The sequence below is a fragment of the Bactrocera neohumeralis genome, chromosome 6 (genome assembly GCF_024586455.1).
Source record: "Bactrocera neohumeralis isolate Rockhampton chromosome 6, APGP_CSIRO_Bneo_wtdbg2-racon-allhic-juicebox.fasta_v2, whole genome shotgun sequence".
NCBI lineage: Eukaryota > Metazoa > Arthropoda > Insecta > Diptera > Tephritidae > Bactrocera > Bactrocera neohumeralis.
The window spans coordinates 80,322,643-80,344,730 of NC_065923.1; the positions used below are offsets into that span (position 1 = coordinate 80,322,643).

General features: G+C 37.5%; 3 protein-coding genes across 3 annotated transcripts in view; 2 read left to right on the forward strand and 1 right to left on the reverse strand.

The window, feature by feature from the left end:
- The first annotated feature begins 4,611 nt into the window (after positions 1-4,611).
- On the forward strand, positions 4,612-6,382 carry LOC126761508 (group XIIA secretory phospholipase A2). The gene is made up of 2 exons (XM_050477798.1): positions 4,612-4,979; positions 5,589-6,382. Exons 1-2 carry the CDS (start codon positions 4,730-4,732, stop codon positions 6,047-6,049), a joined length of 711 nt encoding a protein of 236 aa, XP_050333755.1. The 5' UTR covers positions 4,612-4,729; the 3' UTR covers positions 6,050-6,382.
- A 1,303-nt stretch (positions 6,383-7,685) lies between these two features.
- On the reverse strand, positions 7,686-8,235 carry LOC126761509 (keratin-associated protein 19-2). The gene is made up of 2 exons (XM_050477799.1): positions 7,880-8,235; positions 7,686-7,762 (listed from the first exon to the last, which is right to left on the reverse strand). The coding sequence occupies exons 1-2, from the start codon at positions 8,226-8,228 to the stop codon at positions 7,686-7,688; spliced, it is 426 nt and encodes a 141-aa protein (XP_050333756.1). The 5' UTR covers positions 8,229-8,235.
- LOC126761505 (poly(rC)-binding protein 3) overlaps positions 8,125-22,088 on the forward strand; it is a 269,045-nt gene continuing 255,081 nt past the window's right edge. The window contains exon 1 of the mRNA XM_050477778.1: positions 8,125-8,231. The gene's annotated coding sequence lies outside the window, so the exon portion shown is untranslated. The remainder of the gene's footprint in view (positions 8,232-22,088) is intronic.

Genomic DNA, 22,088 nt, shown 5'->3' on the forward strand with positions numbered 1-22,088 from the left:
AGCCATAAAACTATGCTTTTAGCATGCTTCTCGAGCTTTGAACAAAACTTTTTAAGCTCTTTACTCTTAAAATGTCATCATTATTGCCAATAAAGCTTTGTGATACTAAAATTTCTCATGAAATCATGTTTGAAACTACCCTAAGTCGCTTAAATTTCATGAAATTTAGCTTTTAGCCTACTTTTTGGACTCCTAACAAAGTTTTTCAGCCTCTGAAATGCACAAACTCCCATCCTTATGGTCAATAAAGTTTTATAATATGATATTTTCTCTCTTTGCTTTTAGTTAGGTCAACTCCCGAGCTTTTAACAAAGCTTTTTAAGCTTTTAAAGTGCTAAAACTGGCATCATTATTGCCAAAGAAGCTTTATAATCTGAAAATATTTTACGAAATCATCCTTGAAGCTCATCTAAGCCGCTTCAAATCCTTGTAACTATGCCATCAGCAGACTTCGAAAACTATAAGCAAAGCTTTTTAAGCCCTTGAAGCTTCAAATATCATCATTATCGTCAATGAAACTTTATAATCTGAAAATTTATCATGAAATGATGTTTGAAACTATCTTAAGTCGCTTGAAATCCATGAAATTAAGCTTTAAGCTGACTTTCCGAGCTTTGAACAAAGCTTTTTCAGCATTTGAAGCGTTTAAACTCCCACCATTATTGTCTTCAACACTTTATAACGTGAAATTTTCGTATGATATACTCTATATAACTCTACTTCAAAATCAACTCAGCCGAAAATGAAGCTTCTCCTCAGTTGTTGCCAAACTTATGAACGCCAGTGTTCATGTACTTCACGTCTGCGCCTACAATCGGCAAGCTTTATAAGTGGCAGCAGCAACAGCAGCCGCAAGCATGCTTTGCCGATTGTGTTTGTGTTTTGATGCCGCTCCACGCTGCCGCTTGCCGCTATCGCTTCTTGAATTTTTTTCTTTTTATTTCTTGTATTTTGTTTATTTTTGCTCGTGTTTAGCGCTGCACTTATATACATATGTATGTATATGCTTTTGTGTTTTATGTTTGTAGTTCTTCTTTCCTCTACTTTATTTGGCAGCGTTGTCGTTGTTGCCGGCGCCTCGTTTCGAATGCATCAGCTGTGCGTGCGACGTTGAGCGCAGTGCTGCCAGCAAATTGCAACTTGAAATTTACAAGATTTAACAAATGCTCTGTTCATATAAATATATATACTCTATATATGTATAATATATATGTGCGGGTTTGTTTCTGCCGCTTGTAGCGTTTACCTGCTGCATTGTTTGCTTAGCTGGAAAGTGCCATTCGCCACAAATAGCGCGTGCGTCAAGCTCAAGTACAAGTATTTATTTTTCAAGTAGCCGCTGCCTGCTGTTACCGTTAACTTTGTACAAGTTGTACGCTCCACAGATGTGCAGCACCTGCACGTAATGCCGCTGCCACTTGCTGTGACATCCACTGGCGCTTGCTCTGCGGCATGCAAATGGGCTTGCTAATTGTCTGCTGTCGTCTTGTTTGCTGTTATTATTATTATTTTATTCTGTTTCAAATAATATGGTTTTGTAATGTTGAGCAAGGTCAAGAACCACAGCCGCACCTGGTATGAAAACACCATTTTTATTGTTGTTGGATAAGAAGGTCAAGTGTCTGCTTGAAATTCCTGCTTGGTCTGCTCGTAAGACGTCATTTAAGGATCTTGTTCTTAATCCAAGCTTTAATTTTGAACCAATATTTCTTTTGCATATAGAATTTCGGTGAATATGGGTACCTAATACTGGGTCTTCAAATGCCGTCATTTTTATATAATGTTCTTACTCGAAGTTTATATATTGAACCGAAATTGTTGGAAGATTTCAGATTTACCTTGGAACGGAGACTATCAACTTTATGTCCACTTTTTCTGCCGGACGCTAGTTGTCAAAGTTGTTTGGAGAACGGTGAGGAGAAATTTTTGACCATGGAGGAGTCCTGTCTTTGTTAGACTGAGGCTAAAGCATCTCGGTAATCTCACCTTCGGCAACCCAGAAGAGATAGCTGAAACTGATATTAGTCGTTTTAACAAATCTGTGATAGGCTCAAAGCGCCTTGCCGATTTGTTCTTATGATCCAGTGAATAGGACTTCTTAGGTACCACAACAAACCGGCGTTCTAAGTTGTCCAAGAGTAATCCTTCTGAGGATCGGCCTCTTAACCTTACCTTACCTAACAATTTTTTCTGAGAACACAGAATTAGATAGTTAGGGTTTTGCCAGCATTCAAGCTTAAACGTCCGAAAATTTTTTAAACAAAAAAGTACTTTAAAAAGTTCATCAGTCCTCTGGAGATGGTTTGAGTCTATTCAGAGTTGTATTTGCGTAAACTTATTTTAGTATGGAGGCTTCGTACTTATTTGTCTGTCGATTATTGATCAAAAACTGGCTTCGAACCCAAGTCCAGTAGAATGGACTTATGTTGCTCTATAAGCATTATATCGAACTAGTATATTAAGTATGTGTATGCATTTAAGGAAAATTGCTTGATCCCTCCCTCTCGAATAAATCGCTACTATTTTAAAGAAGATTCTCCATTTAAAAATAAATTGTTTCTAAAAATATATAAATAAATTAGATATTATATTTTCCAAAACAAATTCGTAGCTTTACAGAAAATTTATAGCTTTTACACTACGACCTAAATAATTACATACAAATAGACTAATACTAAGCAAAAGTTCGCTTCCTTGTAGCTTCTCTCTAGCTTGTACTCCGCCTCCCTATACTAAGTGCACACATTTCAGCAGTTCGTAATGTTTATTCGCCTCCCTGGTATATGTACATACATATATCTCCGATTTTCCAATAAAAACGATCGTAAAATGCATGAATCAGCCAACGCAAGCGGCAGCTAGCCAGGCACCCAATTGGCTGCGCCAAAACACGTAATTTGTGCAAAAACAATTACTCATGCGTTGGATAAATAGTATGTACATACATACAAATAAATACATATGTACATTTATGTAATTTAAGAATAGTTCTAGCACGCAAGGAACTTGCACAGCTGTTGCTCGTTCGATATTCCAAAGGAGAATGTCCTCATTTCGAATGTGGGAAAGGATTATTTATTAATGATGGCCGCGTTGTTGTTGGTATACTATATACTATACTCGTATATACTTATATTTGTAATATGAGCCATAAATTCCCATACACATTCTACAACTAATTTAAGTCATTATTTCCCACGGTGTATTTAGTCTTACAATTACTGACGCTGAAGTCAAGGTAATCCCAGGTATTTTACAAAACAAAACTTTTCCTATTTAAAGAAAAATATATTGTGCCAGCGAGTTTGTTACTTTACAAACAGCTACTTCTGCAGAAATGCCGGTCATTGTCGATTTACAATAATGTTTATAAGTCAGCTGATTAATGCCTTCACATATGTACATATACATTACATACATACATACATATGTAAATATTTGTGTTTTGATTACGATTTCATATATGTTTGTACATATATTTACGATCTATAGTACGTATGTATGTAATATACATATAGGTAAATGCTTATAAATGCGTAATGAAGTACATCATTACTCTGTTGTGGTAATCATTCAACAGCGTCTGTGGAATATTGTAAACTTTAACAAGGCTCCTGTCTCTCACCCATTTCGTGGATGGATGGGATCATTCGAAGGCTAAATAAATAAACTGCTTTTGATTTAAACACTTGCATCTTAATATGTTTATTTTTGCATTAATGACCTCCATTAAACTCTCAGACGGCTGCCGCTGGTGGTCAATAAAGTTCTGTGTACTGTATATTGGCTATAATGCCTTTGATTGGATTTGATACTTCATTACGCGGTAAATATGTAATTCTTAATATAGCTGTCATTGAAACTTATTAATAAAATATACAAATTTTCTTATACCTTTCGCAGTTATAAAATGTACAGCTGTGAGTAGTATTATAAGTTCGATGCAGCCACAGTTAATGTTTTTCTTCCTTTTCCTAAAGCAATTGTTATTGATTATTATTATAAGATTTTGATAGCTCTTCTACAGAAGATCCTCACTTCCGTTTGCATGAAATTCAATTCCTTCGCCGACCTTTAAATGGAAATGTTCATTAATAGCGATCTCCAAGTGAGCTCCCGAACTATCTGCTGATTGGCGCTTAATTTTTTCACAAATATATGAATTTATATGCACTTTTCAATCACATAAGCGTCTTTGTTATATATTCAATACAAATTTCAATTTGGTTGCAACAAATTTTTACAAATTATAAGCTAAAATGAAATTTTATTGACGCTTGCTTCCGGCGTCACTGAATTTTCAAATGACAAGAAGTTTTGCAGCCACTGAACAAAGCAACGCGGCGCACACAAAACTGTTAGAACTATGAACAGCTGTGTTAGAAGCAATGCCACCTCGCATGCACAAAATGCAGACGATGTACATATAATATAAAAACAAAGAAAATTATGAAAAGATTTTCTAGCGGTTTCATTACAAATTATTTAAGAACTAATTATATTCCTATTATGACAAACTACATCGCTGGTAAAGCGAATAATGCAAAATATTGATAAAATAAACAACAAGAATTTTACTGTTATGTTATGAAAAAACGTGGTATGGCAAGACTGTGTTACTTTGCTTTCATCAGTATTTTCGTACGCATTCAATAGTTTCTTAGTGCAAATTGTAGCAATGAAATTTTAATTTATACAAAAGTTTCTGGAAAAGTTCTGAAGCTGCAAGATGCATTTTCCATACATGAAAATTGCCATCTACGTGCTAACCTTTCTCACATACGCGTACTCCGGCTATGGCTCCAGCACTTTAGTGCATTTGCGGGACGCCATCATCGCGGCGGAGGCAATTTTCGGTGATGTGTTTAAGAATTTAGTGACGGTAGTTAAGAAGTTTCGTACCGTGCATGAAGTATTCGATGCCGCAGTGGATGAGAATTGTATATACAAATGTCTGGGAGCAGATGGCCAGCCAACAGGTCAGTACCGCAATGGTTAATATAAAACTGCATGGAATGCCGGCTGGCCGGGCAAGACAGGAAATTACGTAAAAGTAATGTGTTATTGCAATATGAAAATGGTAAAAAGAAAATAGTGTACAATGCTGAAGACATACATATAAGTGGATTGTGCCTAGTTGGTGAAGTGCGTCAGATTTGCCTACAAAAACGTAAATGCAAAATTTCGCTTTGTTTTGATTATAATTTTACACCGCAAACAGCTGTTAAGAAAAGCTTACGGCTGGAGATTTCCAGCGAATGGAAAGTTGGTGTTGTTAGTAGTGTGAAACTTGGTGAGAACGTTAGCTTGTGGCTATGTGTTGTCACAATTTAAAAATAACTTACAAGTACACGTGGACCAATGCTAACAAGGAAATTAAACTTTTCTCTTCACTAGTTAAAGAATTTATGTTTAGGTTGATGTGAAATCATTCACGATTAAAATAATCAAAAATGAGCTTTTTGGAAGTTATTACAGCCACTCACAAACAGATGGCGCTGCGAACTGTGCAAGCTCGCAGCAAAATTTAGATTTCCTTTTTAAATGCATTTCCTTAGAGCACATTTATTGAAACAATTCACTTTCAGACGTGCGTCCAGTGCAAAATAAGCTGTATACACCAACGGCCAATGGCTGTGGTTCCCTTGGTCTGCACATCAACACCGAATACTTGCCCGCGGTCGAAATGGAGAACTGCTGCAATGAGCACGACATATGCTATGACACTTGTAATAGCAACAAAGATCTTTGCGATTTGGATTTCAAGCGTTGCCTCTACAAATACTGCGAAACCATTGATAAATCGATTGGCAGTGAATATCTTATAACCGGCTGTAAGGCAGCAGCTAAGGTGCTATTCACCGGCACGTTAACGCTGGGCTGCAAGTCGTATTTGGACTCGCAGAAACGTTCCTGCTACTGTGCGCCACCGAAGCAATCTAAGGAGGAAGAGCGACGTAGTCGTAACGGTTATAAAAACGGCAACGGCGATAAATACAAGCAGGGCAAAAAGCAGAAATATGGTTGGAAGGATGCGGGCGACATTTAGTGTGAATTATCTTATTAATAATCGCATTAAGTTATATGTTTTCTTGTTAATTGTCGAACGCACAGTTTATACAACATTCATGTATTATATGTAATTTGTGGATATGTATGGATATTCACAGCAATATTATTTAATAGTATTTTGAATGTTGCATCCCTAGCCAAATGCAGTTTTTAGACTTATAAGATTTCGATGAATTTATTATTTTTAATATAAAGTTGCTTGTACATACACACGTACATAAACACTATGTAAACTGTTTTAACCAACGAACTTATACAAAACGGAGATTTTGTAGAATTCAATACAAAATAAAGGTAAAATGTAATTAAATTGGAGCGTTTAGATAATTTTCTTATTGGAATAGTTTTAACTTCTATTTTAATATTATTATATTGATTATATTGCACTTTTTATATAATGCATCCGTCCATTATTTTTTTTACGCAAATATTGACCGCTTTCAACCGTAAAATGGTCACTTAGACTAGCTTTGTATATTATTATCTAATCTATCTAAAGCAGCTTTAAATGAGTGATATTTTGTAATTATTATAATTGTTTGTTGTCAGTGTCAAAAAAATAGCCTTGAAAAATCCCCGGAATAAAAGCAGTAATTGTGTGTGAAGAACAATTATAACAATATCGCTGTTTGGAAGATTTAAGAGTCGATTATAGGGCCATTCTCTCACCTGCCGCACTAAAAAACAAAAACTTTAAGCTTTATGACTTCCTTCCTTCCAATAGCTCTAGTAGTTTTCCAAGGTTGGCTGCTATGGAAATTAGTTTGGAAAATTACTTTACTATCACAGTCGGTTCTACGCAAGCAGAACAGTCAAGGATTTATATGCGGCCAAGGATTTATTACCGGTCAAGTACTGAAAAAGCGGCAGCATTTCTAAAATTTTTATATTTTGCCACTATAGCAACAACAACCACAGCATAAAAATGCGTATGTGTAACACTAAATGTAAACAACATTTTATTTTTTACCTCCACTGTATTTGCTGCATTTCTTTTGTTTTTATTTTCTTTGAAGTTAGACGATTGGAAGGCGCGAAATTTACAGTTTTAAGATCGCGTTAGGTGCAATTTGCATTCATATTGAAATCATTAAGAATTAAAAGTGAAAATTTATTTTAAATATGCGTAGAGTTAATAAACGGTGAGTGCGCGTGTGAAATTAGTGATTACTTTGTTCGTTTGCATTATAAAAAGAATGTGTGTAATAGTGAAAAGTGAATAGTGTAAAAGTAGTGAAAAGTGCGTTGTGAAAACTAATAGTGTGGAAAAATGTGCAGTTGTGTCTTGCTAAAAATAGTAAAATAATTACCAAACCAAAGTGTAATGCATAGTCTATCGACGTTTAATAAATTCATTTGAATTTTTGCTTGTATTAAAACAAATTTATTGAAATCGGTGGGCGCTTAGGCACTATAGGCAAAGCAACTGGCTTACCGTACTAAAACTAACCATGAGAATGAAAGAACAACATGGTTTAATGCATGATATAACAACTTTTTACAAACTAAATTAGCTTAACTTATGCTAAACGATAACATTAACAATTGGAAGTGTGCATTTTGTACTTCTGCAACGAAGCTAGCGTTATGCGCGTTTGCAGCCACTCTGCTCATTAACCAAAGTAGCCGATACCACTGCTAGCCGATGCGCTGGCCATGCCACCACCACTACTGCTGGCGAATGCGGTATCTGTAAGAGATCAAATAAAGAGACACGTCCAGAACACTACAAAATTTTATTTGGTTGAAGTGTGCTATGACTCTAAATTGCTATTCTAAATTTGCCAACCAATACGTTTAGACTTACTCATGCCATTGCCGTAAGATGGATAACCTCCAAAACTAGGATAGCCACCGAGACAATAGTAGCTACTGTAACACGGATACGTATTGCCATAACCGCCACCATAGTAGGCGGGATATTGCTGATTGCCGCCGTAGCCGGGGTAGCCACCATAAGCGTTGCCGCCACCAAAGCCATAGCCACTTCCATACCCAAGACCACTGTAACCACCGCCATAACCGCCACCGTAACCGCCATAACCGCCCGGATAGAAACCGTATTGTGCGTTCGTATGACAAGTGTGCGATAAAGCGAGGATGAGCAGCAGTAGGATGCGCGAGTTGAGCGAGGAAGCGAAGCGTGCGTTATACATAATGTAAGTTTGAAAGCGAATTCTTTTCTTTTTTTTAATATTATAAATATTATATGATGATTTTTGTATTGCTTTGTAATATTTGCGTTTTTTAAATAATTCAGTTTTTTCGTTTAACTTTGCCACAACCGTCAAAATTCACAACTGAATTTATAATTGCCTTGCTTTTTACTTTTATACAAATTTCGTTCAGTGCCAGAACGAGTAAAAAAATATGCGTCTACTTTTAAAAAATCCCACTACATTAAATATCAATTTAGAACTGATGATAGATATTCTGATAGCATTGAATAGGTTGTTTACCTTTTTTGTGTGACCACCAAATTTCGTACCACTAAATGGGTTTATTACTTTCTATTGTTGTTTAATTAACTACATTTTTAGTTTTTGTAACTTTTTTATTTTATTATTATTTTTGTTTTTTTAATTTTGAAGTGAGTTTATCAAGGAAGAAAAATGTATTTTATCAAGCTCTTTAGCTTGATTTCGATTCGTCAGAGTAAATTGCAGATTGTTCAGTTTGTATGGCAGCTATGTATGTATATGTCATAGTGGTCCCGCCGCATCTTATGTTAATTATAGGTTAGGTTAAGAGGCCGAATCTAAGAGGGATCCCACTTGGACAACTTAGGACGCCGGTATGTTCTATTATTTTTTAAATTATGCTATAGTTAATACGATCAGTTAGGGGATAAATATGGGAAATTATAAAGAGGATGGTAATCAATAATTTATATTTTTTCTCAAATTTATCTTATGATTTATCTGTTAGTTGTTTCTGAAGCAATATAAACATAGGTATGTATTTCTTGATGGGCGGTGAACAACACGGAGGATTTATGCCTCTGCGTTGTTTATCATCTCAATCTTGTAGTGTCAGATCTTTCTTAAAACATTAAGTCTAAGCAGACCCCGGAAGTCCAAACTTAATACCTAAATGTGCGCCTCTATGTTCATACATTATAATAACCGTTAGAGTTCATGGGGAATCTCATCAACCAATAAAGTGATATCATTAAATTAGCTGGCTCAATAGCAACCGCTGTAAATGCGCTTTACTAGCATTGTTATTGTTGCATGACCATTAGAGACCCTCGGTGCACAACGCGGCGTGCTGACGTGCTACTGTCGTTACCGTTGTTTCAATGTGTCGCCATTGGCGTTTTCGGGTGACTATCATAGATTTCGTCCATTGCTGGACAGACACACTTGTACAGCTTTGTTTGTATGTATGCATGGAACCCGCGCAATAAATTTGTTATTGTAGGCTATTAAAAAGATGGTTGCATGCTGATTTCGACTGTTCGCAAGTACAACAACAACAATGTTGAGTAGCAGTGACGCGGTGGCAATGAAATAAATGGGAGAGCACAAGGCAATTGGCTTATGAGCCACATATAAACATACATACATATGTATATACTTAGATATATGCTCGTAAACATGTGATTTCCTATGTACTTTTATCTACATATACATATGCACATATTATGTGTAAAGGTAAAGGTCATATATTTCAGTATATGCTTATATTTGTATGTATACCTATTAGAGGATATATGGATATGTGTGTACACCTTGATTAATAAACATAAATATGTATATAGCATGTATGTTTGACTTTCCCTTGGAAAAATGTGGATGCAATTGCAGTGATAAGCAATGTCAAATCGTCAGCAGCTGGCAAATGGTTAGCCCTGTAGGAAAAATTTCTTGCCATTCAAGCATTACAAATTGAATAACATAGCCTTAAAATTAATCTATGAACATTGTAACGGTCAAGGCTAAAAGTTGCCTGCAATTTTTTTTGGCATAATTATATTTTTTTTACCTTCTTAAGCTAGCCCTACTCTGATCAAAAAATTTAAGTTAGTTTAGCAAAATTTCTCCAATATTTATTTTCATAAAGCTAGCTTACCTTCCTCTAAAAATTACAAAAACAGTCAGATAGTTGATATACTATCTCAATCTAAGAGATAGGGTAGAGAGAAAATAAGTAAGCACTATGTCGAAGCAATTCTATCAGGTCAATATTTTATAAACAGATAACCAATCTCTTTTTAATATGCCGATCTAAAATGAAGTATGTTTCACTAAATTCCCATCCTTTCTAAACTTTTTCGGTCAAGAGCATTCACAAATTGGTTCTCTTTCACGAATTTTTCCTATAGGAATAGTAGGCATCTCACCGGTTAATATTGCCTTGCAACTACTAAATATCTGAGTTTTACTAAACATTCGAATATCTTTTTACATTTTCACAGCGATTTTTCCTACAGGGTATGACCCTGTCAATAATATTTTATGAATAATCATATTTTCAGCTGAGCAACGATTGGCTTCTGTTGACTGCCGTAGCCTTCGCGTGAGGTCAACCGCGGGCTAATGTGTGTACCTATAAATGTGGTCATAAATATAATAATTACGAATACAATAGCCATAAATTAATAATATCACATAAATTCGACGTGTTTATTTTAAATTTTACCAACAACAATATGTATTTGCGAAATATCAAATATTCTAACACTTTTCACAGTTCAATGCTTTGTTCAAATCAAAAGCATTCGTTACATAATTTAGCTGTTAAATATTTTTATCGTTTGTTTTGCGGTTACATTGGCTCATTGTCACTCATAAAACGGCAATCAAGTTCATTTGCAAACAACTTACGGAAATGTTTACAAAAATAATATTGAAAAACGAGAAATTACAAATGATAAACAATTGTACATAGAATATATCCAAACCAACGAGGGAAAGACAGCATGAGATCTCAAATTATTTGAAACCTATTTTGCAAACCCCCAGAAAAAGTATGTTCCAGATGGCTAGAGTTTTGGACTTGCGAGTTCCTCCGAATTTTTAAAAATTCGCTTGCTGGGTGGAAATTTGAATCGAATAAGGGTGTTATCTTGGTCCGGAAACCTATTTTGAAGACTTTTAGCCAACATATTTTTCAGTTCAAGAAATTGGAGCATCGAAAATTCAAGTTTATTAAGCGCAAAGACAGCTAAATATGTTTAGAAATAATTGGCCATCAGTTCATGTCTAAGCGCACTCGGGTCTTTAATAGTAGACTACATATAACTAGTACCTTCCATTAAATGGGTAAGCCAGAACTAAAACACCTTAGTACTAAAAATAGCGGAAATAAAATGCAACAATAAATAAATTTGCTACAAAAAGGTTAGAATTTTCACAAATTCATCAAAAAGAAAAAAACCTGCTTTCACTTAAAATGCCAACAGAAATTTTTCAACTTCACTGACCCCAAAAAATTCTGTAATATGTCAGAGAGAGAGAGCGAGTGAGCAAAATCTAGAATATGTCCAATATTTTTTGTTACCAAATTTGCACACTGACAACCAAAAGTGCAGGCACATATGCAGCATACATAGTGTTTTCCCTTGTCTGCGTCCATTTCCATTTGCGCTGACACATTTCGTATGTTCGCTCGTTTGAAATTTGCATAACACTTGAAATTGTTTCACCTCTGCGCCGAAATCGAAATGTAAAATGTTTATCGAATTTGACACAACATTTTCGCATAACGGCAAACAGAAATTATAAAAACAACAACAAAAAATATATGCAACAATAACATGTGCATTTATATGTGTGTGTATAGGTACAGTTACTCGTACATATGCGAAGGCAGCTTGACAATGGTGACACAATAAAGATGAGCTCAAAAACAAAAGTGGAGCAGAGTAAAAATTTGCAATTTCATATGCACAGGCATAACGGTATCTATACAGCAGCGTATAATGTAAGATATGTGTTACAAAAACAAAAAAAAAAACAAGAAGGAACGTTAACTTCGGTTGCACCGCAGCTATTATACCATTCACCAATACAAAAGATTCCTTACAATAACTATGGACGGTCAGTTTGTATGGCTGCTATATGCTATAGTGAGCCGATCTGAACAGTTTCTTCGGAGACTACTCGGAGGCCTCGGATAATAACCCATGCAAAATCTAGTGAAGATATCTCGTAAATTCGAAAAATTTTCCATACAAACACTTCATTCCGATCGTTCAGTTTGTATGACAGCTATATGCTATAGGGGTCCGATATCGGTCGTTCCGACAAATCAGCAGCTTTTAGGTGAGAAAAGGACGGCTGCCAAATTTCAGGTCGATATCTTAAAAACTGACGAACTGGTTCGCGTATATACAGACAGATGGACAGGCAGACACACTTCTGACAAATTTAATATACCCTGTTTAGGTCATAAATATAAATGCAATTAAAATATATGCAAGCGCTGCACGTTAAACCATTAAACTGACCGAAAATGTGTCCAAAACACACATACACTGACATAAATTTGTACATATGTATTTATACACAAACAAATTTGCCAGCATCGCATATGTGACAAATATGCATAATGTGTGAGGTAGTTAGTTCTGCCGCACGCAAGCGCCACAACAAACAACAACACTAGCAACAACTGCAGCGAGCAACCTTCAAAGCGGACAACGTTAAGCCATTTCAGCCCAACGAACAGCCGACCAGCCAGCCAACCGAGTTGCCTTATAGCCCGCCGTGGTGGCTGTCAGTCAAAGAGTCAAAATAATGTTGGTCAGCAGCTCAGCAAAGCCTATTTGTTGCATTGCATAAGCATACACATATAAATACATATATACATACATATATGTATGTGTGTACATGCAACAAGGACGATCGTTGTGGCAGCGCAACTTTTCATTCATAAATATTTAATCGTTCAATGTGGCGCACGATAATTCAAATGGTAACGGCTGTCACCTACAACTGGCATTGTGACCGAAAGCCCACCCACACACCAGCACGTGCCTCACGAAGCCACACACCGACGCGAGCGCTCAAAAAGCTACACTCATACCAACACGCCGGCAATTTCCCGCACACACTAGCAATTTCACTCACACACACGTGCAAACTCACTCTTCACCACAAATGCACTCACTCATTCGCGCGACTACCAACCGCCGCCCCACTTGTCAAGCACACGCTTTCATGCATCCACCTGCTTCGCACCTTTGTCTTCCAGCGCCATTTTGACCTCACACTAATTTATACCGTTCATGTCCATCTGTTCTACCATCCATCACTCAGTCACTCCTCGTGCGGCAACTCACTCATTCATTCAGCAGCACGCGCTCGCTCATATGTTGAGCTCCAGGTGTGTAGCGCCGCACAGGTGAGCGTTGGCGCAACAATCTGATGGCTTTTGTGGTCGCCATTGCATCCAGCCAGCCAACAAGCCCGCTCCACTTCCGGCGTTCGCCCTCCACCACTTTGGCAGAGTGTCATTGAGCGGCGATTTGTTGCGCATGCGTTGTGTTTGATTGAGCCATTTCGGAGTTGATGCGGTCAAAGTGCAGTTACAGTTTAAATTACAAATTCTGGTCGTTTGAGTTAATTTGGCAAATGGCTTTTGTGTTGTCGCAATTATTATTGGCGAATGGCTAGAATGCAACAAAATCTGAGTTTTTATGCGGCGAGCATACAGTTGAATTGCTGTGCGCATTGTGTTGTTGCGGTATGCATAATTAGGTCAGTCGTGTGACGTGTCTATTGTAAAAAAAGCTTTTAAATAATAAATTTTGCATTTATTTACTATTATTGGTAGCCATTTATGCATCATAGTGGCAGGATATTTATAGCGCGAGTTTTCGGTAGCTTCTTGGTTACCTGGTAACACTTTTTCTCAAATGTTGCCTTGAAAAAGCATCAGGAAACTCCGCTCTAGCTTTTGGAAACCTTTGCTTAAAGCTCAAACTATATCTACACCTCGCTTTTATCAACGATCCAGTGCGGGGAAAAGCTTTCGGTATTCAAGTATATAGTATCCAATATTGTTATCTTGTTCTTTCAATAATGACACAAAAATTCATATTTGATGAACCAAACGGTTGGATCGCTTGCTTTTTATTGACTTAGTAACTGTATCAGTGAATTTGACGGAGTCAGAAGAAATCCTTCAACCATATAACATAAAAACAAGTTTTTAATGCAGTTAACTCTTCCAACACAGGGGAGCTTTCCGTTAAACCTATCCGCCATTATATTAACTATTTCCATTATAAATAACAATTTTGAGGAATCCTCTATTCGAATAGACAGTCTATAGTTAGCTGGAAAAAAACTGGCTCCGTTTAGTTACATAGATCCACCTGTCGTTGGAATGACTACTCTAGACATCTTTAGACATCCTTTTGAGATATATGTGTGACCAATTCATTGTAATTAATGCATCACTACCAGATATGAGGATTTCATGAAGACTCCACTTGATATTGGGCACTGTAAAGTCTATAATAACAGGGTTACTACTGGGGATGAAACTGTTTTGGAGCAACCAATCCTTACAACGAAAATTGAATTTTCGCGGTGTACGGTTTCTATCAACCTCTCAGACCTGCTGACTATTGCAGGGGTTTTCAAGCCGATGTTGCTGCCATAAGCTGGCCAAGAAAGGTACCCTAGCCCCGCTATCGGTAGAATGGGAACGGGTCGGTGCTGCCCTCTCTTCGTGTGTTTCTCTACTAGATAGATGGGCATCGCGTAAACTTATCCAACGCTGGACTTCCATCAGTTTATGCGCTGTCGCAAGATCCTTTTCGCTCAAGATCAAAGGTAAAAGATCTAGTGAGCTTTAGCCCTCAGTAAGGCTAGCCTAGTTGTGGGGGTTTTAACAAGCCATTACCTTATCGGCGTCTATGCTGTAAGGTTGTAAGCGCCCATCCAAAAGTAGGGGTTTTCCGTTCAAATTCTGTATTGAGTGTATGTTTTTAATCAGTGGTACTCAGAAAAATAATCAAGATATTTACAGCCAATTTTATCTCCCGTATATAAAGACATTTTATTGATCTCTAAGAACCTTCACTTTTTCCAATTCTTGGATCTCACAAAGCCAGGACAATCTAGAAGGAAGTGTTAAGATGTTTCCACCTCGTCTTCTTCCAAAGAGCTTCAGCAGCAGCTCAAATCGATTTATTGACTTGCAGTTATTAGTTAAATGAACCGGTTCCGTCTCTCTATTAAAGTAAAAAGATTAGATCGCTACATTCTTCCTCAGAAAAAGTTTCTTTCAAATAAGTTTATAAAGTTTCACGCCTTTGCATGATGTTGGTCATGCTTTCCTCGATCTAATTTAGTTCTATTGATCTTCTTGATAGCAATTTTCGAGAATTGTTCTCATATATCCGGAAATATTTCAAGCTTATTTCAGAATTTGAGAAGTTTCAGGCTTTTGCATGAAGTTGATCTTGAGAGTATACTTTCTATCATCTTCTCACTTCAGCATATTTCGTAGGTTATAAATATAATTTTTATTACCATTTTGAAAAAAAAAATACTCATAAGCTGCTGAATTAATGGATTCTGCTGTCAAAATTTGAATATTTTCACACAAATCTCTAGCCTGTGACCTAAAAAAGTCGTATATAAATAATTAACATTATAAAAAACTATAAAAGTCCATTAGCAATCATATAAATAAAAAACAAATAATTATAAATGCCTATGACGGAAATGCGCTCAAAAATATTCGCTCATTTGCAAGTACTCAGCCAAAGACACACATTTCCACTCGCCAAACGGTAAATGGAAATTCAAAATAACCGCATAATTTCACTCTCAAAACAAAGGGAAATGTTGCGTTTACGAGTTGAGCGCCGGCCATGCCAGCTAGCTGTCTCGCTTCGACGCCGCCACCGAAAATAGCGAGAGCAACCAAATTGTGCTCAATCTTACAACCGAAGAGCGCACACAAAAAGGGCATAAAATCAATGCACTCGAGCGCATTCACTGCGAAACCGAAACCAAAAACGACGCCAATGGACGGACGCTTAATGGCTAACGACAGACGACTTTATGATGAATTGCCGAAACGTTGGCGGAAGGCTGCTGTGCGCCGTTGGGAGTGCAATGAAAGAGAAAAACAACAAAAACTGCGTCTACCTACCTATACACCCACTTGCTGCAACAATAAGAACAATTGCAGTCGCCGAAAGAGTTGCAGTACAAATGCCGACCGGCCATCAACATCGTGCCACGCGCCGCATGCCGCACGTCTTGCAATATGCAGCCAGCGCATAGACCAACCAAAATGGAGCATTACCAAAATACAACGGTACATGCCAGTACATAAGTCTTTTAAGAATTCCCGGCCATTCGTCGAAATACTCAGTCACTTGTGTAATTCCGTTGAGTTCACAGTCGAGCAGAAATAAAAAGAAATCGAGTGAAAAGTTTAAAAATTGAGATTTCACACTTTAGAAACACGCGAAACTGTTACACCGTTACGAGCATAACTGTTGAAGTAGCGAGACTCAAATCGAGCGCAAAAAGTGCTGACAAAGTTAGCCCTTAAAGGTGATCGAATCGGTACGACGAAATTCAATAAATCAATTTAGCTGTCACTCTGACACATTAGATTGTTGGGAGCGGGTATTGTACCGTTAAATGCTCATAAAACGAACGCTCTTACAATTTTGTTTATTCCTTATTATTTTTGTTTAACTATTTGTAACCAGTAAGCGCATAAAAGTGCGCTACAATTTTTGTTATAGTTTGCACGGAATACCAGTGCTTATGAAAAATAGTGTTGCCACTGCGCTGGATTGGAATAGAACTCTACCTTACTCTAAGTAATTTTCAGTACATTCTAATATCCCAGGAATATTTTTCCCGGCGGTCTTATGCCTCTTTCTAAGCAAATCAAAGGTGGTGCATTGCAACGATCGTTACATGGTGATCATGTTGGTCACATAAGACTTCTTTAATACATTTAAATACATCATTTCAGCTGACTTGGCTTTTAGCTAAGTTTTTGTAACCGTATTTCGTCGGTACTACAAGTCTTTATATCCAATGACCTCTCTAAAGTCCTCAGATTATTACTCTTTTATTCGAGTTGTTTCACTTTCCAGAGTTTTCGAAGTTATTATCTGAAATACTCAGGTGGTTTCGGTTTCAATGATATTCAGTTTGTTCCACTTTTCTCATGAAATCTTTAAGATGAGGTCTTTAAGTCAAATCAATCCCAATTCTCTGTCAGTGATTGTATTAAGACCATAGAAGATGTTGTTTACGTACAAAATATAAACTTAGGAATTGCTATCGAGCTGTAATGGTAAGAAGCTATTGACTCATGTGCTAACTGGACAAATTATACAAAGTTTTATGTACACCCAAGTACTCAAGTCTTAATGTTGACTTTTAAGTGTAGCTTTGGTAAGTACTTTTTACAGTTTTACATTTGCTATAATATATGATTGCATACACTTACTTTAAAAAATCTACCACATGCAACTAGATAAGTTCCGAATCCCATAAAAAAACACGGAACTCATAGTTTCGAAGGACAATACAAGGTTCAGACTTCAGGAACTGTACTACTGTAGTCAATGATTAAAGTATCTTCATATAATATATCAAAACCTATCTAGTCTAGTACTTTGAGACGGTTCACAAATCGGGCTAGGAACGAAATTTTGTTTGGGGTGCAGGTTAGGCTAGGCGAGGTAATAATCCCCGACAAAACGCCTATAGGTAGCCACAAATTTACTGAGCCGGCTAATATCTACCCCAGTCGGTTTGCCGGTTTTGTAAAAAGTCTGCTACAATCTTAGTCTAGATGTTTCCACCTCATTTTCTTTGTTACAACTTTGACAAGTTGTCTCCCTTAAAATGTTTAGCCTCACCGCGTCACTGCCAATAGAACAGTGACCCGTCTCTTGAGCCTTGAGCTCTTAAGCGGTTTATTGGAACATTTACATTCCATTTGGGGCCAGAAGGCTTTCGCTACCCTACGGTGCTAATTGCTGACGCTTGCTGAGCTTGCGTGAAGAACAGAGATCCAGCGCGAAGACAGGGGTCCTCTGCGCGTTACCATCCTGAGGGAATTTAAGTATGGGTCACTTTTCTTGCAAGCTCATGGACTTTACAATTCTAGTGTAAAATACTGCTTTTATTTTTCCGCGTTTGTAATACCATTTTACACATGTCCGTCCGATTGTAAATACGCGAACTTGTCCCTAATTAATCCTTGTATGGAAACCCTTTTCATTAGGCAAAGAGTCACCACGCAATTTAGCACAAGATCATTTTATAACCTCCTATGCCATAAAAAATGCAACAGGGAAGGGTACTACAGTTTTAGTGCCGAAGTTAAAGTTTTTTTAACAGTGTTTCAAAATTTCATTTTCGTTTTTAATCCTTAAAAGCACGCTCAACTAGCTGAAAACTCCAGTTTAGTCAATTTATTTGATTAAAAGTATATTTCCCCTTTCCCAACTTCCTGCATGTAATATATAGGTATATACAGGTATGAAAGTAGGTATATACTTATATGCAATACTCTATTCTGCCATGCTTCTTCGCAGCACTTTCGTTTATTTTGTGGTACAAGGCGAATCGTAGGAAATGTTGTTGAACCCCAGGTAAAAAGTGGCCCAAATGTCAAGCTAAGACCACCGTGCACATATATAAGTACAAGTCAACATACAAATTATAGACGCCATTACAAGCGAAACGCTCGACAAACAAGCGCAATAAAGCACAGAACACACAAACGATAACAACATTTGCTAACTCAGAGCGGGTGTGCGTGTGTGAAGCATAAGCGGCCAGCGAATTGAGAGCGAACAGCCAATAACGCCACATCTAATTAGATATAAAATAAGCACTCGAAGAAGCACTTCAACACAACTGCATAGACCCACAGCCTTTAATGAGACAGGCGAAGTGCTGCGAGCGGGTGTGTCTGCATATAAATGTGTGTGTTTGTATGAGTGTGCTGCCGCTGGTCTAATGCAAGCAAAAAGCGATTTTTTTCACAAACTTCTGGCGAGTGCACAAATTGCATGCCTTGGTGTAGCGAAAGCAAACAATTTTACAACAAAAATAAATAAATAAAATTTTGCTAAAACTCAAAAATAAATAAACACGCGAAAATCGACAGCAGCTGACACTTTGCTGAAGTTCTTTTGAACTTTTGCATTTGATGCGGCAATAAAATTTAGTTGCTTTTGCAATTCTGCTGAAATTTATGTGCATTTAAATATTTGTAAGTGCTTTAGTAGCAGCTAGCCACACTGGCAGCCAGATAATCGAATGCTTGAATGCCTGATTAGGCAACCAAAAGGCATGTACATACATATGTATGTAGGCGGGATCAATGAGAGCAAGTGTTGAGCAAACGAAATATAGAAATGATTTACGTTCAGCAACACGAACAAGCTACATAGGCAGATCTACTCCTCATGGAGGGTGTCCTTTCCCCGCTTGGAAGGGTGGTGCCGCTGAATGTAGTACTACTTCAACTCAATGGAAAGAGGGTCAAGACAGTAGCATATGCAGACGACCTAGTGTTGATGATATCAGGGACGTTTTCTATCACAACCAGTAAGATTATGGCAAGAGCTCTACGAAGGATACACCTATGTGCCGCGAACAATGACCATTAGGCCAATTCTGACATACGGATGTTAGGAGGCCAGCATTAAAGAATCAAATATATCAGGAAACTGAATGGAATACACAGAGAAGCCTGTGCAGGGGCTACGAGAGCTATTAAATCATGTCCGACTGATGCGCTTAATATACTGCATTAGAGCAAAGACTTCTAAGCGGAAGTCCTAGGTAGAGGCCTCGAAGGTCTATTAATTAATTTCGGGAAGATACAGCAAGCAATACACTGACTGCCAGGCGGCATTGCCAGCTTTGACGATACGACAGACAAATTCCAGCGTAGCCCACAACTGCAAGAAGGCTTTTTTAGAACAACTTCACGTGATCATAATTTGAAGAAAAATAGACAAGTTCGTAAAGCTAGGAGCGGAGCCATTTTAGACGAATCTGAGGCGGAGCCAAAATCATGTCCACTGGGGATGATCAATAGAGTGATTTATATGCATATTGCACAGATAGCTCAGAGCAAATGAAATTCAATAACAAGCTGCGAGATAACCAAATGCCCAGCTGTATCACAAACCCGAGGCAAAATACTTGGAACTTATTAGGCATCAAACTTTAAATGTTTCTCCGCAAAATGCAGAAGAGAAGGGATATAAGTGGTTAGGAGAGTGTCAAATGATTTGAGCGAAGCGATGAAACGGGATAGCAAGATTATAAGCTCTTACGATAGTGAATCAAAATGGCGCATCCAGCACCAATTGAGCCAATGGAGGCAGGACTCACCTGGCAACCTCCATACCTATCTACCACCACCATCCACCAAACACATAGCAAAACCTTCCTGATCGTCAATTGATCATGGTCGTGGGGCTCCTACCTATCTACCGTCACCACCCATCAAACACACAGCTAAAGTTTCCGCGCCGTCAATCCAGGCTTAGCTACCGTTTCCGCCAGCTCAACGCTACTGTTTTCGCTTAACATTAACGTAAGTGTCAGACTTTTCATCAACAATAACCATGCGCTTCAGGAGTGTATCGATTTTGTTGCGATTCGCAGTTGGAAATTCGGTCCATGAAACCCGTGATTGGCTATAATAATATTGATATCGCAAATGTGAAAATTGTGAGGTTAGGTTTACATATATTTTGTGAAGTTGCCATAAATTGATTAAAAAGATTCGGTATTTTTTGGTTATTTTTTATTTACACCAAATCTAGTCCTAAACCGGCACAAAAACGGTCGACTTCGTTGAGAAATCACATCGAAAACTCAAACGCTGAAATCTCGTATACCATTCAAACTAATACTTACTTGTTTCATTCATATGTGGTCACTAAAACTGATGAAAGTTTGCAATCCTAAATTCTTTTTCCTTTTGCTGCCGATTACCTTTGCGTCCTGACGCAGCCCATTAAGACCCAAATGGCCACTTAACACTAATAAAATGTTTCAAATTGTGCCATAATAAGATTCCAAACAAATCTTTCGAGTTGCTTTCGTAACACACATTTCGCTGTTGCCTTATACAAGTATACTTTAACCCTTGCACTGACAATGTGCATAATTGCAGCGCACTGCAGGTGACTGCCAGATCAGCATGTCGAGGACGTCCGGCGCAAGGAAGACCACAGCGCGGCATGGAGAACTGTCACATGTACGCATTTACAGTTGCTCACGATGAAATTTTCTTATGTCAAGGTATGCAAATGACAACCGAAAACAAGGATGCAGCCGAGTGAAAAGCGGAAAAAGCAAAATAACAATAATGAAAAAAACAAAGGTGTTGCAGCGGCAAAAAGCATTCGAGCTGCTGAGTGAGTGACTGTTGTGTGGGCGTGTGAAGCAACAAAGCGCTTGTGGGTGTGAGCGGGTGTGACAGTGTGTTGGTGTAGGTGTGATAGTGTGTTTGTGGGTTTGTGTGAGTGTGTTTGTGTGTATCTGTGTTTAAAATCAACACAAAAGGCAAACAGACATGAGCGTAGTAATTAATAGCTGCAAGCGGAATAACTTTTTTAAACTACTGCACACGTTTTGTATAAATATTTTCCTTATTTCAGCAACAATATGAGAAAGCCAGCAACAACAATAATGTTTATATATATATATATATTTGTATATATGTATGTGTCCCACGATTATTGTTGCAAAAGTGTAACAAAACGTTGCAGCTAAGTAGTAAATTTTTAACAACTCAAGCCAAAGCACACATATACATACAAGCATAACGGTTTATGAATATTATACCGTTATAGTGGTACGAGTATAAAAACATATTTTGCTCTTATATATATGCATAACACTCACTTTACCTCGACCGTCGCTGCAGTTTACTAGCATATTGCAACACTTTACATTGTTGCCGTGTTGCAATGTTGCACATCGCACATCGTTAGTTTGTATGCGCTGCAAGCATAACATAATCATCGTCAACATTAAATG

Bases quoted from the DNA above. Each gene is read 5' to 3' on its own strand.
- LOC126761509 (XM_050477799.1), bottom strand. From the start codon at position 8,228: ATGTATAACGCACGCTTCGCTTCCTCGCTCAACTCGCGCATCCTACTG. The intron at 7,763-7,879 runs GTAAGTCTAAAC...GATCTCTTACAG, and splicing joins ATCTTACGGCAATGGCATGA to ATACCGCATTCGCCAGCAGT.
- LOC126761508 (XM_050477798.1), top strand. From the start codon at position 4,730: ATGCATTTTCCATACATGAAAATTGCCATCTACGTGCTAACCTTTCTC. The intron at 4,980-5,588 runs GTCAGTACCGCA...ATTCACTTTCAG, and splicing joins AGCAGATGGCCAGCCAACAG to ACGTGCGTCCAGTGCAAAAT.